General features: G+C 51.8%; 1 protein-coding gene and 1 pseudogene across 1 annotated transcript in view; both read right to left on the bottom strand.

Moving 5' to 3' along the window:
* The window catches only part of PADI4 (peptidyl arginine deiminase 4), a 36,169-nt gene that overhangs the window by 4,325 nt on the left and 8,030 nt on the right, over positions 1-23,814 (bottom strand). The window contains exons 2-12 of the mRNA XM_039229074.1: positions 18,783-18,963; positions 16,502-16,568; positions 14,912-14,979; positions 13,241-13,358; positions 11,246-11,371; positions 9,617-9,795; positions 9,363-9,466; positions 8,370-8,481; positions 6,846-6,953; positions 988-1,142; positions 112-253 (exon numbers count right to left, since the gene is read on the bottom strand). Of these exons, the coding sequence (XP_039085005.1) occupies positions 112-253; positions 988-1,142; positions 6,846-6,953; positions 8,370-8,481; positions 9,363-9,466; positions 9,617-9,795; positions 11,246-11,371; positions 13,241-13,358; positions 14,912-14,979; positions 16,502-16,568; positions 18,783-18,963 (1,360 nt within the window). The remainder of the gene's footprint in view (positions 1-111; positions 254-987; positions 1,143-6,845; positions 6,954-8,369; positions 8,482-9,362; positions 9,467-9,616; positions 9,796-11,245; positions 11,372-13,240; positions 13,359-14,911; positions 14,980-16,501; positions 16,569-18,782; positions 18,964-23,814) is intronic.
* LOC120229797 lies at positions 2,763-5,342 on the bottom strand (annotated as a pseudogene).

The following is a 23,814-nucleotide window of genomic DNA, read 5'->3' as shown; positions in this document are numbered from 1 at the left end:
AAGCGAGTCAGGCACGTAGGGCCAGGCCTCCCAGGCAGAGTGCAGGGAGGTACTTGGGAGCCCGGGTAGGAGGAGGCGTGCGGCTTCCTCCAGGCAGCCCCCACACTGCACCTTCTTGTGCACGGGGACGAAGCTCAGGAACTCGTCCACGTGGCCCACAAACAGCCAGTCGGAGTAGAGCTTCACCGGCGCCTGCACCTGCTGGGCGCTGAGGAAGTCCTGCAGGGCCTGGTGCATCTCCTGGCTCTCACTGCTGCTGACACAGGATGGAGGGGGCGTTATGGAGGCGGGGGGCGGGGGGGGCCTCCGAGGGCCAGGAGGCTGGGCAGAGGGGTCGAGGTTCTGCTTCAGCTAGGGGAGGGGATCAGAAGCCTGGATGCCTTCAATTCTCTCCTCCAACGCTGAAGGGGTTTAGGAGTTGCCATCCCAGTTTTATTGGGGGAAACTGAGGCACCAATTCAGGACAGCAAATAAGACCAGAGCTTAGCCTCAGGAAGCAAGACCCATTGCCTCAGCCCAGATGCCGGTGTTGTGAGGAAACATGGGGCTTACCCGTATTGCTCACAGTTCCGTGGAGAGCCGGTCCACTCTCAGTGGATAATCTGTGTGGCCTTGGGGACATTAGCTGTATGGCCTTGGGGACATTCCTTCACCTCTCTGGCCTTCAGATTTCTCCTTGCTCTGGTCTCCAAGGTCCTTCCTGATCTAGCCCTTTGCTCTCTCTCAATCTGCTCTGGCCACCCTGGCCTTCTTGAACACACCCAGTTCAGTCCTGCCTCAGGGCCTTTGCACATGCTCTTTCATCTGCCAGGTACCCTCCACCCTAGATCTCCAGGCAGCCATGTCCCTATTGCCATCAGGCTTTCCCTGATGACCCTCACAGTCCCCAAGTCCCTGGAGTCTGTTGAGGCCCTGGGATTGGAAGCAAGCAGGGAGGGCTTCCATTGTGGCCCTGGGTCCAGCCCTCTCCGCCCCTCCCCTCCTCACCTGGGGTAGCAGCTGCTCCCAATGAGAATCCTGCCCAGAGGGTATTTCTTCCTCCCAACCTTGACCGGGGGGCTCACTTCCAGGTTTCCAAAGGAGTCAAGGTCAGAAGCCCCTCCTGTTTGGGGCCCTCGAGTCACGTAGCCAAAATCGGGACCCTGAGATGGGAGAAGCACGTACCAAGTGCTAGAGAGCGAGGTCCCCGCATGAGGAGAGCGCGGGAGCCACGTAACGGGAAGGATCTGGCAACAGCCAGCAGCCGGTTGAGCGTAGGCTCGGCTGTCCCTTGTGGGATATGCGGAAGGGGCGCTGACCCAGCTGGTAGGAAGAGGGAGCAGTGTTTGTTGAGTGCCTCACACGTGCCCTCGTCTCTGGAAATCTTAACTCGGCTGTAACAACAGATCCGCAAAGTACCATTTTTGCCCTCATTCTGCAGAGAAGACATGCAGCTCAGAGCGGCATGTGGCTTCTTCGGGTCCCACGGCCAGCTGTGGAGGGACAGAGAGTCGAGCCGTCTCCACAGCAAGGCCTTCTGCACCACACCATGCAGCATCCTGACCTCGGGCTGCAGCGGGCTTCACTGAATGGCTGTGATGTCCCCGTGGGGATCTTTGCAGAAGAACGGGGTGGGTGACACATCTCTCCTGGCCTGTGTGAGTCTCCTGTGGCTGCTATAAATCCATCTAGTGGCTTAAAACAACATGCATTTATTCTCTGATGACTCTGGAGGTCAGAAGTCTGAAATCAGTCTCACCAGGCTAATGTCAAGGTCTGGCAGACTGGTTCCTTCTAGAGGCTCTGAGGGGAGAACCTGTTTCCTTGCCCTTTTCGGCTTCTAGTAGCTGCCTTGGCTACTGGTCTCCCCCATAGTCTACATCCTCTGTTGCTGTCATCAAGTGCCTTCCCCCCTCTGCTGTCCCCCTTCCAAGGAGCACCACAATGGCACAGAGCCCGCCAGGTAACTCAGGGGCACCTCCCCGTCCTAGGGTCCCTAACTTAATCACATCTGCAAAGTCCCTTTGCCACAAGATAGCCTCAGGTCCTGGGGATTAGCACAGGGCCGTGTGTGCGGGCCACCATTCTGTCTACTGCACTAGCCCTAGCTTTTTACAAATTGATGGAGTTTCATGGGGGCCACCGACTCCCTGCAGGCAGATTCTAAACCGTGAGCTTGCGTGCATGTCTCTGGGAAGAGAAGTTGTCTCAAGTGACGTCTATGACTCCCTCGGTTTAGAAACCATTATTCCTGGGGTGTCTGGGTGGCTCAGTTGGTTGAGTGTCTGACTCTTAATTTCTAGCTCAGGTCATGATCTCATGGTTTGGGAGATCGAGTCCTGTGTCAGGTTCTGCGCTGACAGCACCGAGCCTGCTTGGGATTCTCTCTCCCTCTCTTCTGTTCCTCCCTCATGCACGTGCTCCCTCTCCCTCAAAAATAAATAAACATTAAAAAAAGGACCCTGCAATAATTCCCCATTTCCCAGAGTTTAAACAAATAGCCTTTAAAAAAACAGTCCCCCGGGGCGCCTGGGTGGCTCAATTGTTAAGTGTCTGACTTCGGCTCAGGTCATGATCTCACGGTTCGTGGGTTTGAGCCCCGCATCTGGCTCTGTGCTGACAGCTCAGAGCCTGGAGCCTGTTTCAGATTCTGTGTCTCCCTCTCTCTGACCCTCCCCTCCTCATGCTATCTCTCTCTCAGAAATAAATAAAACATTAAATAATAATAGTAATAAATAAATAGCCCCCATTTATATCCCCATCACCTCTCTGACAGCCTCTCCTTCTGCCCCCACTTCTTCTCTGCGCCCCTGCCCACCCAAATCAATACACCTTTGATTGCATCATTAAAATATCACACGGAGGTCTGAAAAGTTACCCGGCAGCCTGCTGAACCGTTCTTTTTTTCAGAAACGTAGACACCAGCCCCCAGTTTTCTGATATCCTTAATTTAACTCTTGTGGCTTGCTGAATCAAGGCAGCTCAGTCTGATACGAGTTCAATGTCATTTCCTTCAAGAATGAACTCATCTTTCTGGACTTGAGATATTGAACAAGCAAACGCCTGGCCTCATCCGAACCCTGTGGATGTGGTTTTTTGTTTTTCTTTTTTTCATCCAAGAGGTTTTGGATTTCAATAGGAGAACCATTCTCCTGAATAATGACATTGATGGGGAAGCAAGCGTGCACGGACCTCATCTTGTAACGGAAGCCCAGCGTGATGCCCTTGACCATGTTCTGTACACAACTACAGACGGTGCGAATGGCAATTGGTCTTCTCCAGGTCTTTCCAGGGAGACTGAGCCCTGCACTGATGTGGTTGAAGTCCCGCCACAAGGTTCCTCTGGGGCCCTTCATGATCATTCTCCTGCCAGATGTGGCAAAGAGCTCCCTTCCTCTTGCTTGCTCTGTTCTACCCCATCTGGCCTCTTCACTCTCCCTTGAACATGCCAGGCATGCTCCTGCCTCAGGACCTTTGCACTGGCTGTTTCTCCTGCCCAGAACACCCTTCACCAGACACAGCCGACTCTTTCACCTCTTTTGAGTTTTTGTTCCAGTGTCAGCTTCTCAGAGAGGCCTACCCCGACCACCCTATTTAAAACTGCAAAGTAGGGGCGCCCAGGTGGCTCCGTCGGTTGAGCATCCGACTTTGGCTCAGGTCATGATCTCACAGTTCGTGGGTTCAAGCCCCGCGTCTGGCTCTGTGCTGACAACTCAGAGCCTGGAGCCCACTTCGGATTCTGTGTCTCCCTCTCTCTCTGCCCCTTCCTTGCACATGCTCTGTCTCTCTCTGTCTCTCAAAACCAAATAAGTGTGGGGATAAAAAAGAACTCTTGAAATGTCACACTATCTTAAAATAAATAAATAAATAGGTAACTAACTAACTAACTAACTAACTAACTAAAATTGCAATGTGATCACCTCACTAGTCTGGCACCTGGGAGCCCCTTGACTCTGCTCTTTCTTTTTTTCCTATAGCACTAGATCCCACCTCCCAACATAGAGTATAATTCATTTATTCATTGTACTTATTGTTTATTGTCTGCCTTTCTGGGCTAGAATGTCACCTCCATGAGGGTGAGGGACCCTGCATTGCTCACTGATATTCCAAGAGCCTAGAACCAGGCTGGGCACAGAGAATGGGCTCAAAGAATGTTTGATGAATGAATGATAAATTCATATAAGTCACTGCCTTGGCTACTGCCAAGGGAGGAGCTCAGTTTCACAGGCTGTAGGCTTGGCTTTCTTTCATTCATTTTTTAAAGTTTATTTATTTATTTATTTATTTTAAGTTTATTATTTATTTAAGTTTATTTAAGCAAGAGCAAGCGGGGGAGGGGCAGAGAGAGAGAGACTCCCAAGCAGGCTCTCCACTGCCAGCACAGAGCTCCATGTGGGACTCGAACTCATGAATCACAAGATCATGACCTGAGCTAAAATCAAAGAGTCTGACGCTTAACAGGCTGAGCCACCCCGGCGCCCTGTGGGTCAAGGCTTGGATTTTTGATGGCAAATGAAGGTCTGCAGAAGTGGGGCCCCCTGGGATGGGGACGTGCCAGGAACCTCACACATGCGACCTGAGCTGATAAGCTTTTCCAACACAGACTTAGCAACAAGTCGCCTGCTTAACTCTCCTCTAGTCTTTCTGGTTCATCAAAGACCCGGGGTGCGCAAATCCATCCTCAAAACCAGCCAGTCTCCCAATTTAACAAGCAGAGGGCTGACTTTGGCTTCGCACTTGCACTCATTCCTACTGAACTGGCTTTAATTTCTTTTTTAATGTTTATCATTGAGAGACAGAGAGAGACAGAGCACGATCATGGGAGAGGCAGAGAGAGGGGGAGACACTGAATCTGAAGCAGCTCCAGGCTCTGAGCTGTCAGTACAGAGCCCAACGCGGGGCTTGACGCATGAACTGGGAGATCATGACCTGAGCCGAAGTCGGACGCTTAACAACTGAGCCGCCCTGGTGCCCCCGAGCTGGTTTCATAACATAATTTTGTTTGATCCTATTTACCTTCTGGCTGCCTTCTATTTATGGTAAGTGCTGCTGGCTTTCCACAGACGGGTGTCCAAAATTTACTGACATTGTCTTTTGGGAGGAGCACCCACCGCGTGTCAAACTGCGTGCAAACTGCCCTGTGCACAGGGACGGGCGCCCCGGCCTCGGGCCCTGCCCTCCTGCTGCTGACAGTCTAGCAGGGAAACAGACACGATCACGGAAGTAGCCAGTTAGGGATTTGTCACAAAACACCCCCAAAGAAACCAACAAGGCGCTGTGGTCGTGAATGCCAGGGGCTGGGGCGGGGCGTCCTGCGTGGTTAGGGATGACCTCACTGAGGAGGCTGGGACACAGTCCGCCATGGGATGTGGTAAGCGGGAAGAGCATTGTAGGCAGAGGGAACAGCATATGCGAATGAGGCGAGTACAATTGGGCAATTGGGCACATCTGGAGAACAGGAAGAAGGTCAGTGGGGCTGGAGCTGGGTAAGGGGCCGGGGAAGCGGCTCGTGATGTGTCTGGAAAAGCAGAGGGGGTTGTTGCCTGGTGACAAGTTTGACTTTTATCCCAATTCTTTTCCTGAGGGGTGGGAGTCCGAATCCCGCAGACACGCCCGCCTCAGCAAACGGTGCAGCCCCTCATCCAAGGCCGGGTGTGGGAGAAGATGGGACACCCGTGCTGAGGCGTCTGTCTGCCCACAGGACTCTGGACATTTGGCTTGTGACACCAGAGAATCTGACCTTTGTCACACTCAGATTGTCAAAGTGAGAGACGGGCCACCGAGCAGAGAGGGCTGAAGACAGAGGGAGGGACGAAGTCCCCAGCGGCATCTGGCTCATCTATCCCCATGGTCCTGAAACAGGATTAACCTGATTCGTGCGGAGAGACACCTTGGATGCAGCAAAATCTCTGCCTCAGCACCACTCAGCCCAGAAGTATGAGCCGGACGCACACAAGTTGCTGAGTTGAACGCAGATTTTTTCAAAGCTTCCCATGTGGGCAGGGCCTCCTCCCCTTCCCTGGGGCTCAGGGTGCTCCCCGGGAAGCCAGGCATCAGAGCAAACCTTGCACCCCACACTCTCCCCTATGTTCCCTGGACACCCCGAATCAGCCTGGAACGTGGGCCTGGCGGCCATGCTGGTTACAAAGCTCACAAAGCTTCTCCTCTCTTCCTGTGTGACCCTGGAAAAGCTGCTTCACCTCTCTGAGCCTCAGTTTCTTCATCTATAAAATGGGCCTAGTGATAGCATCTAGATGAGAGGTGGTTGGACACATCAAATGAGTCAGTGCAGATAAAGGATTTGGCACTTTGACTGACACAGAACACGGGCTCAAGAGATGTCACTGTTGTTATTATAATTCTGTGCTGAGTTTGCACAGACCTGCCGGGCTAGTCCGGCCGATCAGCCAAGATGTCACCCCCTCCACCCCCAAACACGCGCACAGTCACATCCAGGAAATGACCACTCTGATCCCCAAACCCACCCCATACCGCAGACAGAGCACCCCCAAAGGCCAGACCCTCCAGCTGGACCCTAGGGAAGGTTCTGGTCCCCACTCCACCTCCACCTCGCAACAAGAGTATCTTCAGAGGTCCAAGGATGCCCAGGCCTGACCTGCGTCCCTGGCAGGGTTGTTTTGAGGACATGCTGAGCTCACGGCTGGAAAGAGCTTCGGGAAAGGAAGGGTCGGATCTCATCTTGGCAATGATGAAAATAACACAGCCCCCCTGCGCGATCGCCCCTCAAGCAGGAACGGCAGCTGCGGAGCCAGGGGGGCTCAGCCACAGGGACCGCCGTTGGTGGGGGGGACGGGCCGGGAGGAGGGGAAGGGGATCTCAGCAGCTCTGGCCCCACCAGCACGTACCAGCAGGCATTTGATGGGGAATTCCTTCAAGCCTCTGTTCCTCGGAGAGTCGAAGACCACAGGCAGTGTCTTGTGCGGGGCTTGGATGTAGCCCACCTCCATTTCATCCTGCGGAGAGTGAGTGGAAGGAAGGCTGATATGGGTGCCGTGTGGGTTGTGACACCCAGTGCAGGGATGGAGGGGGATGTAAACCATCTACCCCCCGCCCCCAATGCCGTGGCCAAGGGCAAATTCCACCCCAGAGAAGGGGCTCTGAGGAAGCGGAGCTCATTATCCTGTGTTTGCACAAGCAAGTTCACCCCCACTCCTGGTGAGTGCTGGGGCCCCTGATGCAGGTGCTCGGCCCGTGATGCGGGTGCTGGGGCCCCGGTGAGCCCTGGGCCCTGCCCTCAGGGAGCCCAGCATGTAGCACCCAGTGTGAGAAGGTGCTGGGTGGGAAGGTGAGGGTCTGTTGGAACACACAGGAGGGCTCCTGCTGCTCTGCTAAGGTGAGGCCCGAGGGTGGGAGTAAGAGAATCCGCCCCTCCCAGAGTGGAGGCAGGTCAGACCCAGCCTAGCCTGTGGGGCAGAAGCAGGAAGGGCTGGGAAATGATCCATGGAGCAAGTCCCGCCCACATTCTGGTAGCCGATGTGACTACTATTAGGCCCAACCCCTGAAGGTCCAAAATCGTGCAGTTAGCAATTTCGCGCCATTCAATCCAATTTACCATGGAACGATGAAAAAGGAAGAAAGGGTTTATGTGTGGGGTTAGGAGAGGGATGGGGAAATTGAGGGAGGGGAAGCTTTCAAGCTGGGATTGTATGAGCCTGACCCAGACGTGGGGGATGGGAACAGGGAGGACAGAGAAGAGGGAGCAGCATGAGCAAAGGCACTGAGGTGGGGGCAGGGTGAATGGCATGGAAGGGCAAAGAGCCCGAGAAAGCAGGGGAGTGGCAAGAAGGTTCAGCCAGCCCACCGGCTGCCTGCAGCCACTGCCCTGTGCCAGGCCCTGGGTGCTGAGCTGAGTGAGACTCGGTCCCTGACCTCGCGAAGCTCATAGCATGATGGAGGAGCCTGGCGCAGAAACAGAGCAGGGCTACAGTGCGGCCAGCAGGCTGGCCTAAGGTGAGGGGCAGCCAGGTCGGGGTGGGGGGGGCCTGGAGGCAGGCCAAGGAGCGGGTGCCAGAGCAGGGTGTGGCCGGGCACGGTGGCTAAGCCCATGAAGGCTGGCTGGGAGGAAGGGCCACCGGAGGGACCCACTGCGCTCCAGCCCCCGAGCTTTGCATCATTTCCAGACGCTTCTGAGTTTCCAGGCAGGAAGGTGGCTCGCATCTTGGTGACCGTGGCAGGCATGCAGTTGAATTGCTTGCCTGAGCCCCCAGATGCCGGGACCCTCAGGGGCTCCTCGCTTCCTGCCCATGTCGGGGAGGGTGGCCAGCAAGCCACGGGGCCAAGCCCTAGGAGCCTGGGTGCCCCGGGGTCCCTTGATCCTCAGCAGCATCCATCCTGCGCGTCGCAGCTCCTCTGGCCCCGGGGCCACGCACCTGCACCCACCGGTCCTCCATGCTCTGCTCCCTGGTGCAGATGGTCAGCTTGCACTTGGCTTCGTTGGTCAGCGCAGTCACTGACTTCAGGAAGTCCTCATTTTCAAACATCCTAGACAGAGCAGAAAGGAAGCTCCTTAGTGCTCTGGATTTGGTGGCCAGTGGCCTTGGCCAGGCTCTGAGGGGGCAGCTGGCCTCTGCAGGGTCCCTGGGGAGGGAGCAGGAGCTCAGGCCTGGACGGAGTTGACGAGGGGCACGGTGGCTGCTTGGGTGCCCGTGGCCTGGCTGGAGACGCCTGGCTCAGCCTGTCTCTCTGCTCTTCGCAAACATCTCACTGAACTCTTGCATAATCCACGAGGGGAACTTGCAGGGACCCTCCTTCCACTGAGAAGCCAGAATGAGGGGTCAATGCCCAAGGTCATGCCCCCTGGGGGTGAGCACCGAGATTTGTCCCCAGGCCTTGCTGGCTTCCAGCCCGTGTCCTGACCACTGGGTGACTCAAGCGGCTGGAAGAAGAGAGGGGAGGGTCCCTCGAGACCCCAGGATGCTTAACAGGTGCTCTCAGACGGCAGGGTGGAAGCTGAGGCACCCCAGAGCTGCACGTTAACAGGCAGATGAGCCCCATCCCCAGATCCAAGACCCCACGGTTCTGGGGTTGGCCGGGAACATGCATTTAAACGGTCTCTGGTGCGGACTCCCGGGAAGCCTGGCTTGCGGACTGAGGGTTTTTGTCCACCAGGTCTGGCACATTCTACAGTCCTTAGGCAGAGACAGCAGCCCCCGGCATGCATCAGGGCAGGGGAGTGAGAACAAAACGCCAGCAACAGCCATCTTCCCCGCCTGCTTCTTCCAAACTGGCCAGAAGCCCTCAGCCCACTACGCTAAGGGTCATTTCTCCCCATTCACACAGCAGATGGGGGGAGGGGGCGTGGCCAGCACCCAGGGCCCCTCCCGGCGTACCTGGGCCCCGCCGCTGGCACCCCGGACCCTCACCTGCACACGTACACCTCCTCAGGGGGCTGGGTGTTGGGGGTCATGATCCAGGGGGCCACACGGAAGACCACACTGTCTTGGAAGACCAGGGTCTTGGGCAGCTCCTGCGAGGCGTGGGGAGGGGGAGGGCTGTGGGCGTAGCCAGGGCCCAACACCCAGCACGTCCCAGAGGCTGTTCGGAGCCCCCTCCCCTACAGGACCCGTGCCTGGTGACCCAGGTCCCCACCCCCACTTGGGCTGCCATCTTCGCCTACCAGGTTGGAGGCGTCCAGCAGGGAGACAGTGAGGGAAACGAGCCCCGGGAAGTTGGCGTCCGGGAAAGCGAGGCCCTCCACGTAGAAGTCCGTGCTGTGCGGGCCCCCCGGGAGTTCCAGGGGGTGACAGGGCTGCTTCGGCCCCAGGACCGGCAGGTACCTGGAGGTCTGTTTGCCTCCTAGAAGAGAGAAGGGAGGCTCAGGCCTTCTCCCCGCTGCTGTGATGCCGTCCCAGGGCCACCACTGTCGCGATGACAGGTCACAGCTACTCAGAGAAAGAAACTTAAAGTGTTAGATGGGACATCGCCCCTGGCTGGGGGCCCAGGGGTCGAGTAACGGGGTGGGGGTGGGGGTACCTGAGCCATTCCCAAACATATATCTACAAGTCCAATAGACATTATGGTTCATTCTTTCGTTGGTTCATTCATTCATTCATTCGTTCATTCATTCATTCCTGAGCACCTGTTCTCAGCTGATACTGGGGGAGGCCAGGGAGGTAGTCACAGTCTCTGGGGTGACTGAGGAGGAGCAGAGACAGAATCACAGAGGGTAATAAGTGCTGTGATGGAGGGAACCCCAGAGGGCCAGGGAAGGCTTCCTGGAGGAGGTGAGGCCTCAGCAGAGGCAAAGAGTTGGTTTGTCACCACGTCAAGGTCAGTCTAATTACTTTGACCTAGATTGGACGTAAGTCAGATCAAGTTGTGCCTCTGCAGAGAGCCCTCAGATGGGCTCCCCCCGGCCCCCAGAGATGAGAAGGCAAAGTCATCCCATGCCTACCTGAGCCGGCCCTTCCCCTTCCTTCTCCACCCTCATCTTCCATGTTAACCCTCGAGTACTGCACTCCAGCCTCACTGGCCTCCCTGCCTTCCTCAAGCCCCCAGGCACCATCCCGCCTCAGGGCCTTTGCACTTGCGGTTCCCTCTGCATGGAGTGCCCTTCCCCTGAGTGTCTGTCTGGCTGTTCCCACACCTCCTTCTGCTCGAATGATACCTTAGGGAGGAAGCGTTCCCCCACCTCCTCTCCTCACAGCCCCAGACTCTGCCCCTCATCTACACCCCCTTCTGCACAGCCATCAGACGCTAGCTGTTTTACTTACTTATTCCATGCATTGTCTCTCAGCCCACCGAGAGGAAAGTGACATGGGTACAGGAGCGTTCATATGTGCTTAGCTCTGTGCCCTGCGCCTCCAGCAAGCCCTGCGCTCAGGAGCAGGTGTGAGCTGCTGCGAAGTTAATGCGGCCTCTGGTTAGCAGGAGGCGGGAGACCAAAGCATGACATGCCACGCGCAGTCAGCTCGGATTCGACAGTCTGTGTAAGCAAGAGTCCTATGTGTGTGCGTGCACGCGTGGCAGAGAGGAAGAGACGGACACAAGCACGGCAGCCCCCGGGAGGGGATTATGTCCTCAGCGCTCACGAGCACCAGACATGATGTTAGTGTCTGTCTGCATGTCATCTGTGTGCACTTGGTAGAAGGGAGCGGCAGAGAAGTGCATCTTGCTCACTGTCGCATCCTTGGCTCTAAGAACGTGCCACAGAACAGGGGCTCAGGAATTACTCGCCAAAGCGGGGTGTGAAGGGGCTGTCCTGGGCGGGACAGGGACACCAGGATGACAGTGAGGGATGACTCACGGCTGGCTTGGAACACCCTGACTTTGTCCATCTCCGACTTGGCCACGTGGAGGAGCAGCTGGTGCTTGGCGAAGAAGTCCCTCGGGGTCTTCGTGTTCAGGGTCACCAGGGACATGTCTTGCAGGTCTGGGGCGAGAAGGGCGGGGCCTGAGACCCGTTCCTTGCCCGCCGCCCCCCTCGGGCCCCCCTTTACCTTGTTGCCCGGTTTCCTTTTCTTTATGCTCTTTCTAAAATTCATTTTGGAATTAAAGCTAATTAAGTTTTTGGTCTTCTCCAGCTACGGTGAGCTTAGCATATAAGGTCCGTGAAGGAGGGGCCACGACTATGTTGTTTAAATGTTTTTTAATGCTGGGGCGCCTGGGTGGCTCAGTCGGTTAAGTGTCCAACTTCGGCTCAGGACATGATCTCGTGATTCATGGGTTCAAGCCCCACGTCAGGCTCTGTGCTGACAGCTCAGAGCCTGGAGCCTGCTTTGGATTCTGTGTCTCCCTCTCTCTCTGCCCCTCCCCTGCTCGCACTCTGTCTCTCTTTCTCAAAAATAAACATTAAAAATAAATAAATAAATACTTTTTTGATATTTATTTATTTTAAGAGAGAGAGAGAGAACAAGTGGGGAGGGGCAGAGAGAGAGGGAGAGAGAAAAAACCCAAGCAGGCTCTGTGCTGCCAGCTCAGACCCCAACATGGGGCTTGAACTCACAAACCATGAGATCGTGACCTGAGCTGAAATCAAGAATCAGACGCTTAACCACCTAAGCCCCCCGGGTGCCCCAACCCAGCTATCTTGTTCATTGCTCTGTCTCCAGCTCCTAGAGCCTAGAAGCACCTAGAAACACCTAGAACAATGACTAGTACATGGCAGGTTGCTTGATAACTATTTGTGGAATGAAGGAGCAGACAGGCTTCTCCCCTGGGCCCGAGGGAACCTGAATAGTGGGTGACAAAAGCATGGGGAGAGCAGAGCTGGACGACAGTAGTCACTGCTGGACAACAGTCACCGGGTTAAGAGAATTGGAGTCGGTGGGTCTGAGCCCCGGGTCTGTGCGAGCCTGGGCATTATTTCAGCTCTCGGTGCCTCTGCTTCGTTATCAGTGAACAGAGCTACGAGCCGTGCCCACGGGGAGGGAAGAGCAAGGTCATGCGTGCAAAGTGCTTCCTGGAGCAGCCAGCGTCCTGGGGGTGTCCACACGGGGCACTGGCTATTTTCATCATCACTCTGTGCCAGGCACCGCATGGAGGTGCCCTGGGCACCAGGCCGAGACGAGTGTGTGCAACTTTAACATCATCTGTGTCTGTGCTCTCCTAGCCACTCCCTCGGAAGCCCCCCGCCCCCCCACTTAGCACCCTCCTCCCCGGGGAAGTGTGCCTTCCATCCCAGCCACTTCAGGGGGCTGCCAGCAGAGACCCTGCCCCCACCACCGTGCTTGTGCCCTGGCACTGGGATGTCTGGGTTCAAATCCTGAACCTGTGACTTCCTGGCTATGTGACCTGAAGCGAACTGCTTAACTTCCCCATCTGTAAAATGGGGTGAGGACAGGATACACTTCCAAGCACTGAAGGATGAAATGAGTTACTGATTCTGAAGCGGTCACAGCAGTGTCCAGCATGTGGCAGGGGCTCAGGGCTGCTCGGACATGAGTTTGGGGGCGGTAGGCTTTCATTTTGAATTGTTTCAGGTCCCAGATTTGACCCAAAAGCAGAAACTCGGGTTGTGGGCAGCGGACGGGAGCATGGGGCCCGGAGGAGGCGTGGGGAGACCCAGAACTAGTCCCAGCTCTTCTCTGGCTGCTGTGTGACCTTGGGTGGGTGGCTTGCCCTCTAGGGACCCCTGTCCACTCCTTTTATACAACGGGCAAGCTGACAAGAACATGCTTCCAATAACCCATTTCTGTTACAAAGCTCAGGCTGTGTAGACAAAAGGGCTTTACAAAAAGACAAAGCTCTAGTTCCATTAGCTTTCTGGGCAGGGGTGAGGCTGGGAGCCGGGAGTCCTTACCTTCGCTGTCGAGCACCTCCTCATCCCTGCAGTCTATGGTGGAAGATCGGGGATTGTCCTTGTCGCAGTTCACCAGCAGGATGGCGCCTTGCCCGCGGGGGCCCCAGGTCCAGGTCCTCTGTGGACAGCCGAGACCGGGCACGTTCAGCCCCTCCACCCCCACCCAGTGCCCCGATAGCCTTGTGCAGTTTACACATCTCGCTCCCACATCAGGTCATTCTTTTTTTTTTTTTTTTTTTTTAGTTTATTTATTTTTGAGACAGAGAAAGACAGAGCATGAGTAGGGGAGGGGCAGAGAGAGAGGAAGACACAGAATCCGAAACAGGCTCCAGGCTCTTAGCTGTCCGCACAGAACCTGACGCGAGGCTTGAACCCACAAACCGTGAGATCATGACCCGAGCCGAAGTCGGACGCTTAACCGACTGAGCCACCCAGGTGCCCCATACATCAGGTAATTCTTGAGTCCCAAGAGGGGATTGTCCCTGCTCCAAAAATCCTAAACAAATTCACCAAAAATGCAATTCATCTCCCCATAAAAAGGCCCCAAGAGGGGCACCTGGGTGGCTTAGTCAGTTAAGCATCCAACTCTTGACTTTGGCTCAGGTCATGATCTTACAATTTGTGGGTTCAAGCCCTGTGTCAGGCTCTGACAGCACAGAGCCTGCTTGGGATTCTCTCTCTCCCTCTCTCTCTGCCCCTGCTCCACAAATAAATAAATAAACTTTAAAAAGAAAAAGAGCCCAAGACAATAAAATTGATCTTAACAGCTTTAAAAACCTGTCTGATGGGCAAACCAAACTGAGCTAAATTTTGTGTCAAGATTCTAATCTAAATAGCTACTCTTACATGAACTCTTACTCATTCCCCAAAGTGTGGATACTATTCTTAGCAGTCAATTGCTGTCTGTCCAAAGATTAAAGCCAATTAAGGCGCCCCTCCCCAGAGGGATCTAATGCGATGATGTTCTGTTTGCAGGACAGGATTCACCCCCAGGGAACGACTGGTATTGGGTGAGACATAAGCATGGAGCCCACTGGTCTGATGGTAATTCTTCCCTCTGCTTTCGGCTGACTCCACAGAGGGATCTTCCTCTTGGGACACATCCTGTCCGTCCAGCATGCACACCAGCATTAAATCGTGCGGGAAGCTTTGGGATTTCAGGGACACCCTGAGTTTATCATCCGCAGCCCCCAGTTAGGACTGCCTGGATGCCTCACCTCTGCACACACAGCTCCATCTTTCAGCGACATACTTTTTCTGCCCGCACTTGACTCCTTCCCTCCCCTGCCCCCTGCCAGTTCTTCCTTTCCCTTCACTCTGGTGAGGGCACCATGGGAATCTCTCCCACCGGCCCAGAAAGCCCCAGGTGGGAGATTTATTTTTCTAATTTTTTGCCAGAGTTAAGAACTGCCAGCATTAGCTGGATGACTCTGTCGTTTCCAATTTGTAGGACATCACATGCTCTGAACTCACAACTGGTGAAAATCTAGCTTTTGCAAAAGAGACGGGGAATATAGAAATCAAAATGGACACGGTGATTTGTAGTTTTCTTCTCTCCCTTCTTCTTCCTAAAGGGACAGGCGGCCATTCCTGCCGTCACCAGCAGGGGGCGCCAGAGGAGAACCCAAAGGAGTTAGGGCGCATCGGGAGCGTCCACGGCCTTGAACGTACCTGGCCTTTCCGGGCTCGGGCAGGCTTCACGTTGCCAGTGCGGGAGATGTCGGCGCTCAACGAGATTTCTGCGGGCCCACCGGGTAAGAGGAGAGGGTTGGTGAAGGGACAAGATCAAGGCACTCAGCCTGGCCCGGGTGGATAATCCTTCCCCCCGGGAGATTGCCTGCACTGCGTAGCTTCAGAAGAGATACAAGTTCAAAGACACCCCCATGCCCCCCAAGAAGACGTTTGACTGCAACTCAGGAGACCTGGGGCTTCTGGCCACACCCATTTCCCTTTGCAGGGAGACTTGCCACAGCTCTGATGCCAACTGGACCCTATGTGTCTAGCCACCTTCAGGGCTTTGGAAAGAATTCCCAGCTGCCCCCAAGGGGATGCTTGCTGCAAGGATACCTCCCCGGGACCCCAAAGACCTCTGGCCCCGACTCCAGCCCCCGGTGTCCTTGGGGTGAGGGGGACAGCCTCACCTGACTCTTCTTCATGTGTTTTATGACTGTACTGGGGACAAATCACGGCCACAGACATACCCCTCTCTATGCAAATGTCAAGTCCGAGAAAGCATACACCTGTTTCTAAATGCCTCCCACCCTCATCGGCGCATGTGAGCGCACATGTAAGGTGTTATGTACAGCATATGTAATGACCTTGTGAGCTCAGTGTGAAGTTGACCTGGATGACCTTTTACACACACCCAGAGCCATGTAGCATTGTCGGGTCAGAACAGCAGAGAGTTTAATGCTCTCCATTTCCCGGCTCCCTCACTAACCAGCTGCAGGAACTTAGGCAGCTCTGTCTGTCTCTTGTGCCTCCGTTTCCTCATCTGTAAAATGGGATATAACTACCAATTTCACTGGATTGTTGCACGGTTTAAATGTAAAGTCTTAGCACAGTGGCTGCTATAGAATTAGTGCTCTATTGTTCATATTATTTAAATGCATACCAATGAAATAAACATGTATTAATGAATGAAACTAATTCATTAAGGAATCTCATTAATGAAACGAAACCTGAAGTTTCCACATGTTGTTCGTATATTTAATGGACATGTAAGTGGTAATAACAATCTTATAAAATTACTGTTCATGATGAGGTCACATTAGAAAATATACTTTATTTAAAGAAGAATATTAAATAAATATGAGTCTGGGTGGATCATTGCTATGGCAGAATGGGAGCGATGGAAGGTAAGTCATGGCATGCGGGGAGCATTGGTTTATATATTATTGTATAAGACAGTGTCATCATCTACTTTCCTTATAAGTATTTGAGGTATCAAAAGGTGTAGAGACTCACATAGGGAAAATACATGTACCACTTCCTGAGTTGAGAAAAGATTAAGGTGTAATTGAACACTATGTAAATGCCCTCCTTCTTCCCCCAGTTGAATTTCTTTACAGCTCACTGATGGGGGAGGGAATGTTTGTGAAGCACCAGACATACGATCAGCTAGAAATCGTCCCTTTTTTCTGCTCAGACTAAAGTGAGATCCAGGGTGTAGTTTCTCCTGGAGCGATGCCTTGAACGGGTGTGTGTGTGTGTGTGTGTGGAGGGGGGCAGTGGCACCCCACGATCCTGTTCTTCACTTACCGACACCTGTGACATAGAGCAGGGCTTGGACCGGGCTGGTCTTGGGTCCATAGTATGAAATCTGAACCTAAAAGGCAGAGCAAACCATGAATGTCTTCTCTTAGTCATTCAACAAACAGTAACTGGACCCCTGCTCTTTGCCAGCGCAGGGTGGGATGCTGAGGAGGCAAGGAGGAGCAGGGAGTGGCCCCAGCCTGTAAGGAGCTCTCCAACTGGTGGGCGCCAAGGGGCCGCAAGTACTGGGGGACTCAGTCCGTTGAGGGTTCAACTTTGGCTCAGGTCATGATTTTGCAGGTGGTGGGTTCGAGCCCCGCATCGGGCTCCGTGCTAATAGCTGAGAGTCTGAAGCCTGCTTCGGATTCTGCATCTCCCTCTCTCTTTGCCCCTCCCCTGCTCGCGCGCACGCTCTCTCTCAAAAATAGATAAACCTTACAAAATTAAAGAAAGAAGTGGGCCCTATGGGATCCCAGAAATGGAAGGGCTGAGTCCGCGGAGGCTGGATCAGGGGGTACACTGTGAGGCCGACCCTGGAAGAGGAGTAGGGGCTCCGGCCCTGGAGACGTGGTGGAGGAGGCCTCAGAGGGAGAGCAGGTTGTAAGCCCCTCCGGCAAGCAGAGGGCGAGCGGGGACCTAAAGAGCCCGTGGCGCCCCGAGCCCTCGGAGGGTCTGGGGAGCGGGGGGTTTTAGACGCGAGATGGTCTCTTGGGGCCAGGTGCCTTGGAGACGAAGAAATACCAGCCCGCACATCCTTTCTCCCCATGCACCCCGCCCAAGGTTCAAAAATCCAGGAAGAGTGGATCTGATTGGCCCGCCCTGGGGGGGGGCGGGGAGAGGAGGGAGGGGGCGGAGCGTCAGGATTGACACTTGCAAGCAAAATGGCGAGGGGAGTTCCCCAAAGCAAATCCTCAGAGCTGTGACCACAGGAAGCCTTGCTCTGAGGGATGGACTGGGGTGTTTGGGTCTGTCCTGTGGATAATGGGGATCCAGGGAAGTGTCACAGCCACCGTGACCTCACGTCTAGACCATGGCATCAGCCTCCACGCTTCTGCCTGGATCCAATCTACTCAGGACACTGCAGGGGGGGGGGGGGGGGGGGGGGGGGGGGGGGGGGGGGGGGGGGGGGGGGGGGGGGGGGGGGGGGGGGGGGATCTGGGGAGGGGGAACTTTCGAAGACAAATGCAGACTTGGTACCCCGTGGATGTCAGGTTGTCACTGGTTTCCTGTTGCCCTCAGAAAATGAGGTGCTGCTGCCAAACCCTCTAATACTGGCTCCCTCTCTCCCCCACTTTCCTCTTCACCCTCTTTTCTTGCCGTGCACATCTTCCTCAGTTTCCCCAACACATGCCTGACCATCTCATCTATCGTGTGCACACCCGCCGCAGAGCCCATGTAGAGTTCTCACTCCACTTTCCCTCTCTCAGGTGGATCATTTCTACCATCCTTCAGCTTGCCACTTCCAGGAAGTTTTCCCTGATTGCACCCTCATGGACCTACTTTGATGTACAAGCTCTCCACTCCGACAGCAGGCAACAACTTTCCATCCAAGGGGCAGACTGCCTGTCCTGTCCTGCTGGAAACAAGTACTCATGGGCCCAGAACCCCAGGGGGGGTTCCTCGTGAGCTTATCTACAGTTAAAGGGGATACAGTGGGTTGAACGGCCGTCCCCCCAAAAGATATGTCTTGGAACTTGTGAATGTGACCTTGTTTGGAAAAAAGGTCTTTGCAGAGGTAATTGTTAAGGGTCTTGGAAGGAGAGTGTCATGGATTATCCGGGGAGGCCTTAAATCCACGACAAGTGTGATTTTGGACTCTGTCCTCCAGAAGGGATATATTTCTGTTGATTTAGGCAGATCGCTCGTGCCCATTCGGCCCAGCGCTTCCGAGGGCCGCTGGCTGTGGCCTCATACGCTCTCCACCATCCCAGTTGCTTCCCTGTAGTTTATCTAGGTTGTAAGCCCCGTGTGGTCTGCAGCCTCACCTGTCTTGACCCCTTCTGTACCCCCGGTGCCCGGCAGAGCCTGGCATGTAGGAGGTGAATAGTAAACACTTGCTGAATGGATGGACTGAGTCAAAGCCCTGACCTCCGCAAGCCCCTGGCGTCTCTGTATCTTGTGTGTGTGAGGCTGCTGGGGCTGGGACGGTTGTCACAGATATCCAGAGGGGAGGGAGCCCGGCGGGGCGGGGGCTGGGGGCCCATGCGGCACAGCCTGTGAGTAGCCACCCGCTGCGACCTGCTGACCTCCTTCCATGTCCCACACCGCAGCTGCCTGCCGCCCTCACCTTCTGGTCGCCTGTGCTGTCGCTGGCGGCTCTCATCCTCAGGCTCACCTCCAGGCTGGGGTCCAGGGACCACTTGGAGGAGCCCGTGGCTTTCTTCTTGGCCGGGGGGCCGGGGGCCACATCCACGACCACTCCTGGGGAGGCATTGATGCTGAAGGACGTGCAGCCCGTGGGGGCGGAGCTGTGGGAGTGACCGTTGGGGAGGACAGAGGGGCACAGTGAGGCAGGCCTGGGTCACCGCCGAGGCCTCAGCACTCTCCCTCCCCCCGCCCCCCCCAGCTGAAAAACACCGGAGGGCAGCCAGTGGGTGCTGACTGTGGTGGGGGGAAGGGGGGAGGTAGGGGAGCTTGTCGGGAGGTGGTGAGAAACTGACAGCAAAGGCCCCGAGCTGAAGGGCTTACACTTGAACTAGGAGAATCGCAGAGGGATGTGCACACCAAAGGCGCACACGCGGATGTATGCGTACAGCAGACAGCGTGCCCAGGGGTTTACACCACACAATTGTGCACACAGAGGATTGTGCCCAGATAAACAGGCATACAGACCCCTGCTTCTAGAATAGGGCCGGCCGGTGCTCTAAAGGACCTTCCTCTTACGAAACAACTGGATTGTGATTAAAATAGACTATTTAGAGCATTGCTGAGATCGTGAGACATAGGGGAGATCTCCAAGGGCTCCCTTCTGTGTGTGTACCTGCACACACACACACACACACACCCCACATGCGTAAATTGAAGAACAACCAAAACAAGGAGAAGATGTTAAAGACATCCAGAAGGAAGAGTCGGATCATCTGTGACGGAGTAACTCTTAGTTTGAAAGCAAGCTTCTCAGTAACAACAATAAAATCCAGAGGACACTTGAATAACATCTTCAAAGCGTTTTGAAAAAATAACTGTTAACTTAGAACTGTGCACCCCACAAAATTATATTTTATTAAAGGCATTTTTCAGACGAAGAAAAGGGCTATTTTAAAACCAACACACTTTCGGGGCACCTGGGTGGCTCAGTAGGTTAAGCGTCCGACTTCGGCTTAGGTCATGATCTCATGGTTCGTGGGTTCAAGCCCCGCGTTGGCTCTGTGCTGAGGAATAGCTCAGAGCCTGGAGCCTGTTTCAGATTCTGTGTCTCCCTCTCTCTCTGACCCTCCCCTGCTCACGCTGTCTCTTATCTCTTATCTCAAAAATAAATTAAACATTTAAAAAAAATAAAATAAAACCAACACACTTTCACCAAAGCAACTTCTAAAGAGATCCTTTAAGAAAAATAGATCTAGGGGTGCCTGGGTGGCTCAGTCGGCTTTGGCCCAGGTCATGATCTCACAGTTCGTGGGTTCGAGCCCCATGTCAGGCTCTGTGCTGACAGCTCACAGCCTGAAGCCTGTTTCTGATTCTGTGTCTCCCTCTCTCTCTGACCCTCCCCTGCTCATGCTGCCTCTCTCTCTCTCAGAAATAAATAAAACATTAAAAAAAAAGAAAAAGAAAAGAAAAATAGATCTGATCCCAGAAAAATTGGTCAGAGATGCAGGGAAGAATAGTAAGCAAATAAAACGGTAACTACTTTGATAACTTGAAACGAGTATTGTCTGTATTTTTAAAAAGTTATGAAATACATGAATTGTGGGATTTAAAAAGGAGCAGACTGTAAATTGGGAGGGCTAATGAGAGTCTAAGTAGTCTGAGGTACTTGATTAAAGATGGAATGAAGAGAGTGTTTAATTCTAGATTTTATAGAGTTAAAATTTTGTGAGTAAATTTAAAGTATTCACCAGAATAACAGAAATGGGGTTCATAAATTTCAACACATGCAAAAAAGGCATTACTAAAAAATGAACAGAAAAATTCCATTCAAAAAGGCAACGAAAGAGCAAAAAGGCAACAGAAAAAAAATCGTACCAATAAAATTACAAACAAGGCAAAAACAGATCCAAATATATAAATAATCAAAACAAATATCAATGTATCAATGTTACTAGTTCAAAGAGAGTTGAGTTAAAGAAACAAAACTCAGCTATGTGATATTTATAAACAGCACACCTAAAATATAAGGATCCAGAAAAGATGAAGTTTAAAGAAAAGGAAAAAGCATACATTAAGCCAATACTGACCAAAAGAGAGTTGGGGTGGGTATATTAATATCAAACTAAATTTTTGTTTGTTTGTTTTATTTTATTTGTTTGTTTGTTTTAGTGTTTATTTATTTTTGAAAGAGATAGGACATGAGCAGGGGAGGGGCAGAGAGAAAGAGAGGGAGACACAGAATCCAAAGCAGGCTCCAAGCTCTGAGCTGTCAGCACAGAGCCTGAGGCAGGGCTTGATCCCACAACCTTGGGATCATACCTGAGCTGATATCAAGAGTCAAAAGCTCAACACAGTGAGCCACCCTGGAAACCCTAGATGAAAAACACACTATTAGCAATAGGATCACAGCCTTATAATTTAAGGTTCTACTCACTTAGAAGATGTTCTAAACTTGTATGCACTGAATAACATAGCCCCAGTATACATATAAGGCAAAATTTGATGGAAATACTGGGAGAAGTTAGCAAACCCATCATCATAGTTAAAGACTTCAAGTATTCTTTCTCAATTAACAATGGATTAAGCAGACAAAAAATTAGTAACATGATTAACAAGCTTGGTTGGTGGCCATATATAGAATTCTTTGCTCCACAACTAGTGAATATACATTTTCCCAAGCAAACTGCACATGGATCACCAAAAAACATTAATCACATAATTGGCCATCAAAATAAGTGCAACAAATGTTAAAGGATAGGTCACATACAGTGTAGGTAGCATATTCTTTGATCAGAATGTAACTAAGTTAGGAGTCACTAACATAAAGTCCATCTTTAAAAGTCCCATACATTTGAAGGGTGCCTGGGTGACTCAGTTGGTTAAGCTTCTGATTTCGGCTAAGGCCATGATCTCACAGTTTGTGGATTTGAGCCCCCACATTAGGCCCTGTGCTGACAGCTTCAGATTCTGCTCCTCCTCTCTCTGTCCCATCCCTGCTCACACTCTGTCTCTCTCTCTCTCTCTCTCTCTCTCAAAAATAAATAAAACGTCTAAAATTTTTACCAATGAAAGTCCCATACATTTGGAAAGTTAAAAACCAGACTTCTAGATAACTTACAAGTCAAAGGATAATTAACAGAAATTAAATAATAATACATAGAACAGAACAATAGTTAATATGCTATATTTCAAAACTTTTGGGGGAGCTAAAGATGTTGCTTTGTGCCTTAAATGCTTATATCTTCAAAAAGAAGAGAAAGGCTAAAAAGTAAGTATATAGAAAAAAGTAGAAAAATAAAGTAGAATGTCATTTCCCAAAATAAAGAAAATAAAGATGGTGGAAATCTGAACTATAAAGCAAGTAAATCAACAAAGCCAAAATAGACTAAAACAACTGATAAACCTCTGGCAGGATTGATCAAGGATAAAAAAATTTGAAAAGTGAAAAAGAAACATCACTACAGGCAAAACAGATTATTTTGTAGATAGTTGATAAAAGGTAACAAAAAAGTTACAGCATGATTATCTGCAGCCTCCCCCAAACATTTTAAAATTTAAATTCAAAAGAAATACTAAGAATTTTATAAGATAAGGAGGTGGAGAGGCAAATTCAGTTGCATTTCTGTACACCTGCAATAAATAGTTATAACAAAAAATAATTTTAAAAAGCAGATGTAATTTACATGAGGAAAAACACTGTAAAGTACCTATAGAATAAATGTAGCAAAAGATGTGTAAGGATTTTATGGAGAAAAACAAAGCTACTGAAAGCTTTAGAGAAGACCCAAATTAATAGAAAGACATACCACAAACACGGTTAGGAAGGCTTAATATCATTAAGATGTGAATTTGCTCCAGATGAATTTATCATTTCAATGGAATTCCAAGGCTTTTCATAGAACTTGACAAGTTGATTCCAAGATTTATGCAGAAAACCAAGGGGCTAAGATAATAAAAGCAAAAGGTGAAGGACTTGCTCCACCAGGTGTGAATTACCAGAAAGCCAAGATGGCGCTATAACGGCTCACGCAGGGACAAATTAGTTGTAACTTAAGAGAGATTCTCCTTGATCTGTGACTCAGTGGTCTACCTGGGCAAAGCAAGATTATGTAAGATTGTGTCAATGGTGCTGGGACAATTGAATGCCCATATAGAAAACAGTGAAATTGGATAAACAATTAAATTGATCCCATCCTCACACCATATACAAAAACAATATCCAGGGGGATTTAAGACTTAAAGATGAAAGGCAAACATTTGAATATTTTTTTTAAAATAGATTTTGTGTTTTAGAGAAATTTTCGGTTGACAGCAAAATTGAGAGGTACAGAGATTTCCCAGATAGCTCCTGCTCTCTGCCCGCACATGGCCTCACCCATTATCAGCATCAGCCACTGGAGTGTATGTTCATTAGAATTGATAGGCCTCCACTGAAAGATCATAATCACCCAAAGCCCACAGTTAACATTACATTTCACTCTCAGTGTTGTACATTCTACGATCTTAAACAAATGTTTGCCTAATGATAGGTGTCCACCATGATGGTGTCCACACAGAGTAGTGTCATTCCCCTGAAAATCCTGTGCTCTGCCTATTCCTCCTTCCTCCCAAACCCTGGCAACCACTGATTTTTTACTGCTGCTATAGTATTGTCTCTTCCAGAATGTTATATAGATGGGGTCATATAGTAGACTTTCTTCAGATTGGCTTTTTTTTTTTTTTTAGGAATATGAATTTAAGTTTCCTTCATGTCTTTTCATGATTTAATATCTCACCTCTTTTTTTTAATTTTTTAATGTTTTATTTATTTTTGAGAGAGAGAGAAAGACAGCGTGAGCAGGGGAGGGTCAAAGACAGAGGGAGACACAGAATCTGAAGCAGGCTCCAGGCTCTGAGCTAGCTGTCAGCACAGAACCCAACGCGGGGCTCGAACACACGAACTGTGAGATCATGACCTGAGCCGAAGTTGGATGCCTAACCAACTGAGCCACACAGGTCCCCCTACATATTTA

The sequence above is a fragment of the Hyaena hyaena genome, unplaced genomic scaffold (genome assembly GCF_003009895.1).
Source record: "Hyaena hyaena isolate Hyena2069 unplaced genomic scaffold, ASM300989v1 scaffold_35, whole genome shotgun sequence".
In the NCBI taxonomy this organism is placed as follows: Eukaryota; Metazoa; Chordata; class Mammalia; order Carnivora; family Hyaenidae; genus Hyaena; species Hyaena hyaena.
This window is presented reverse-complemented; position numbering and strand designations above follow the sequence as displayed.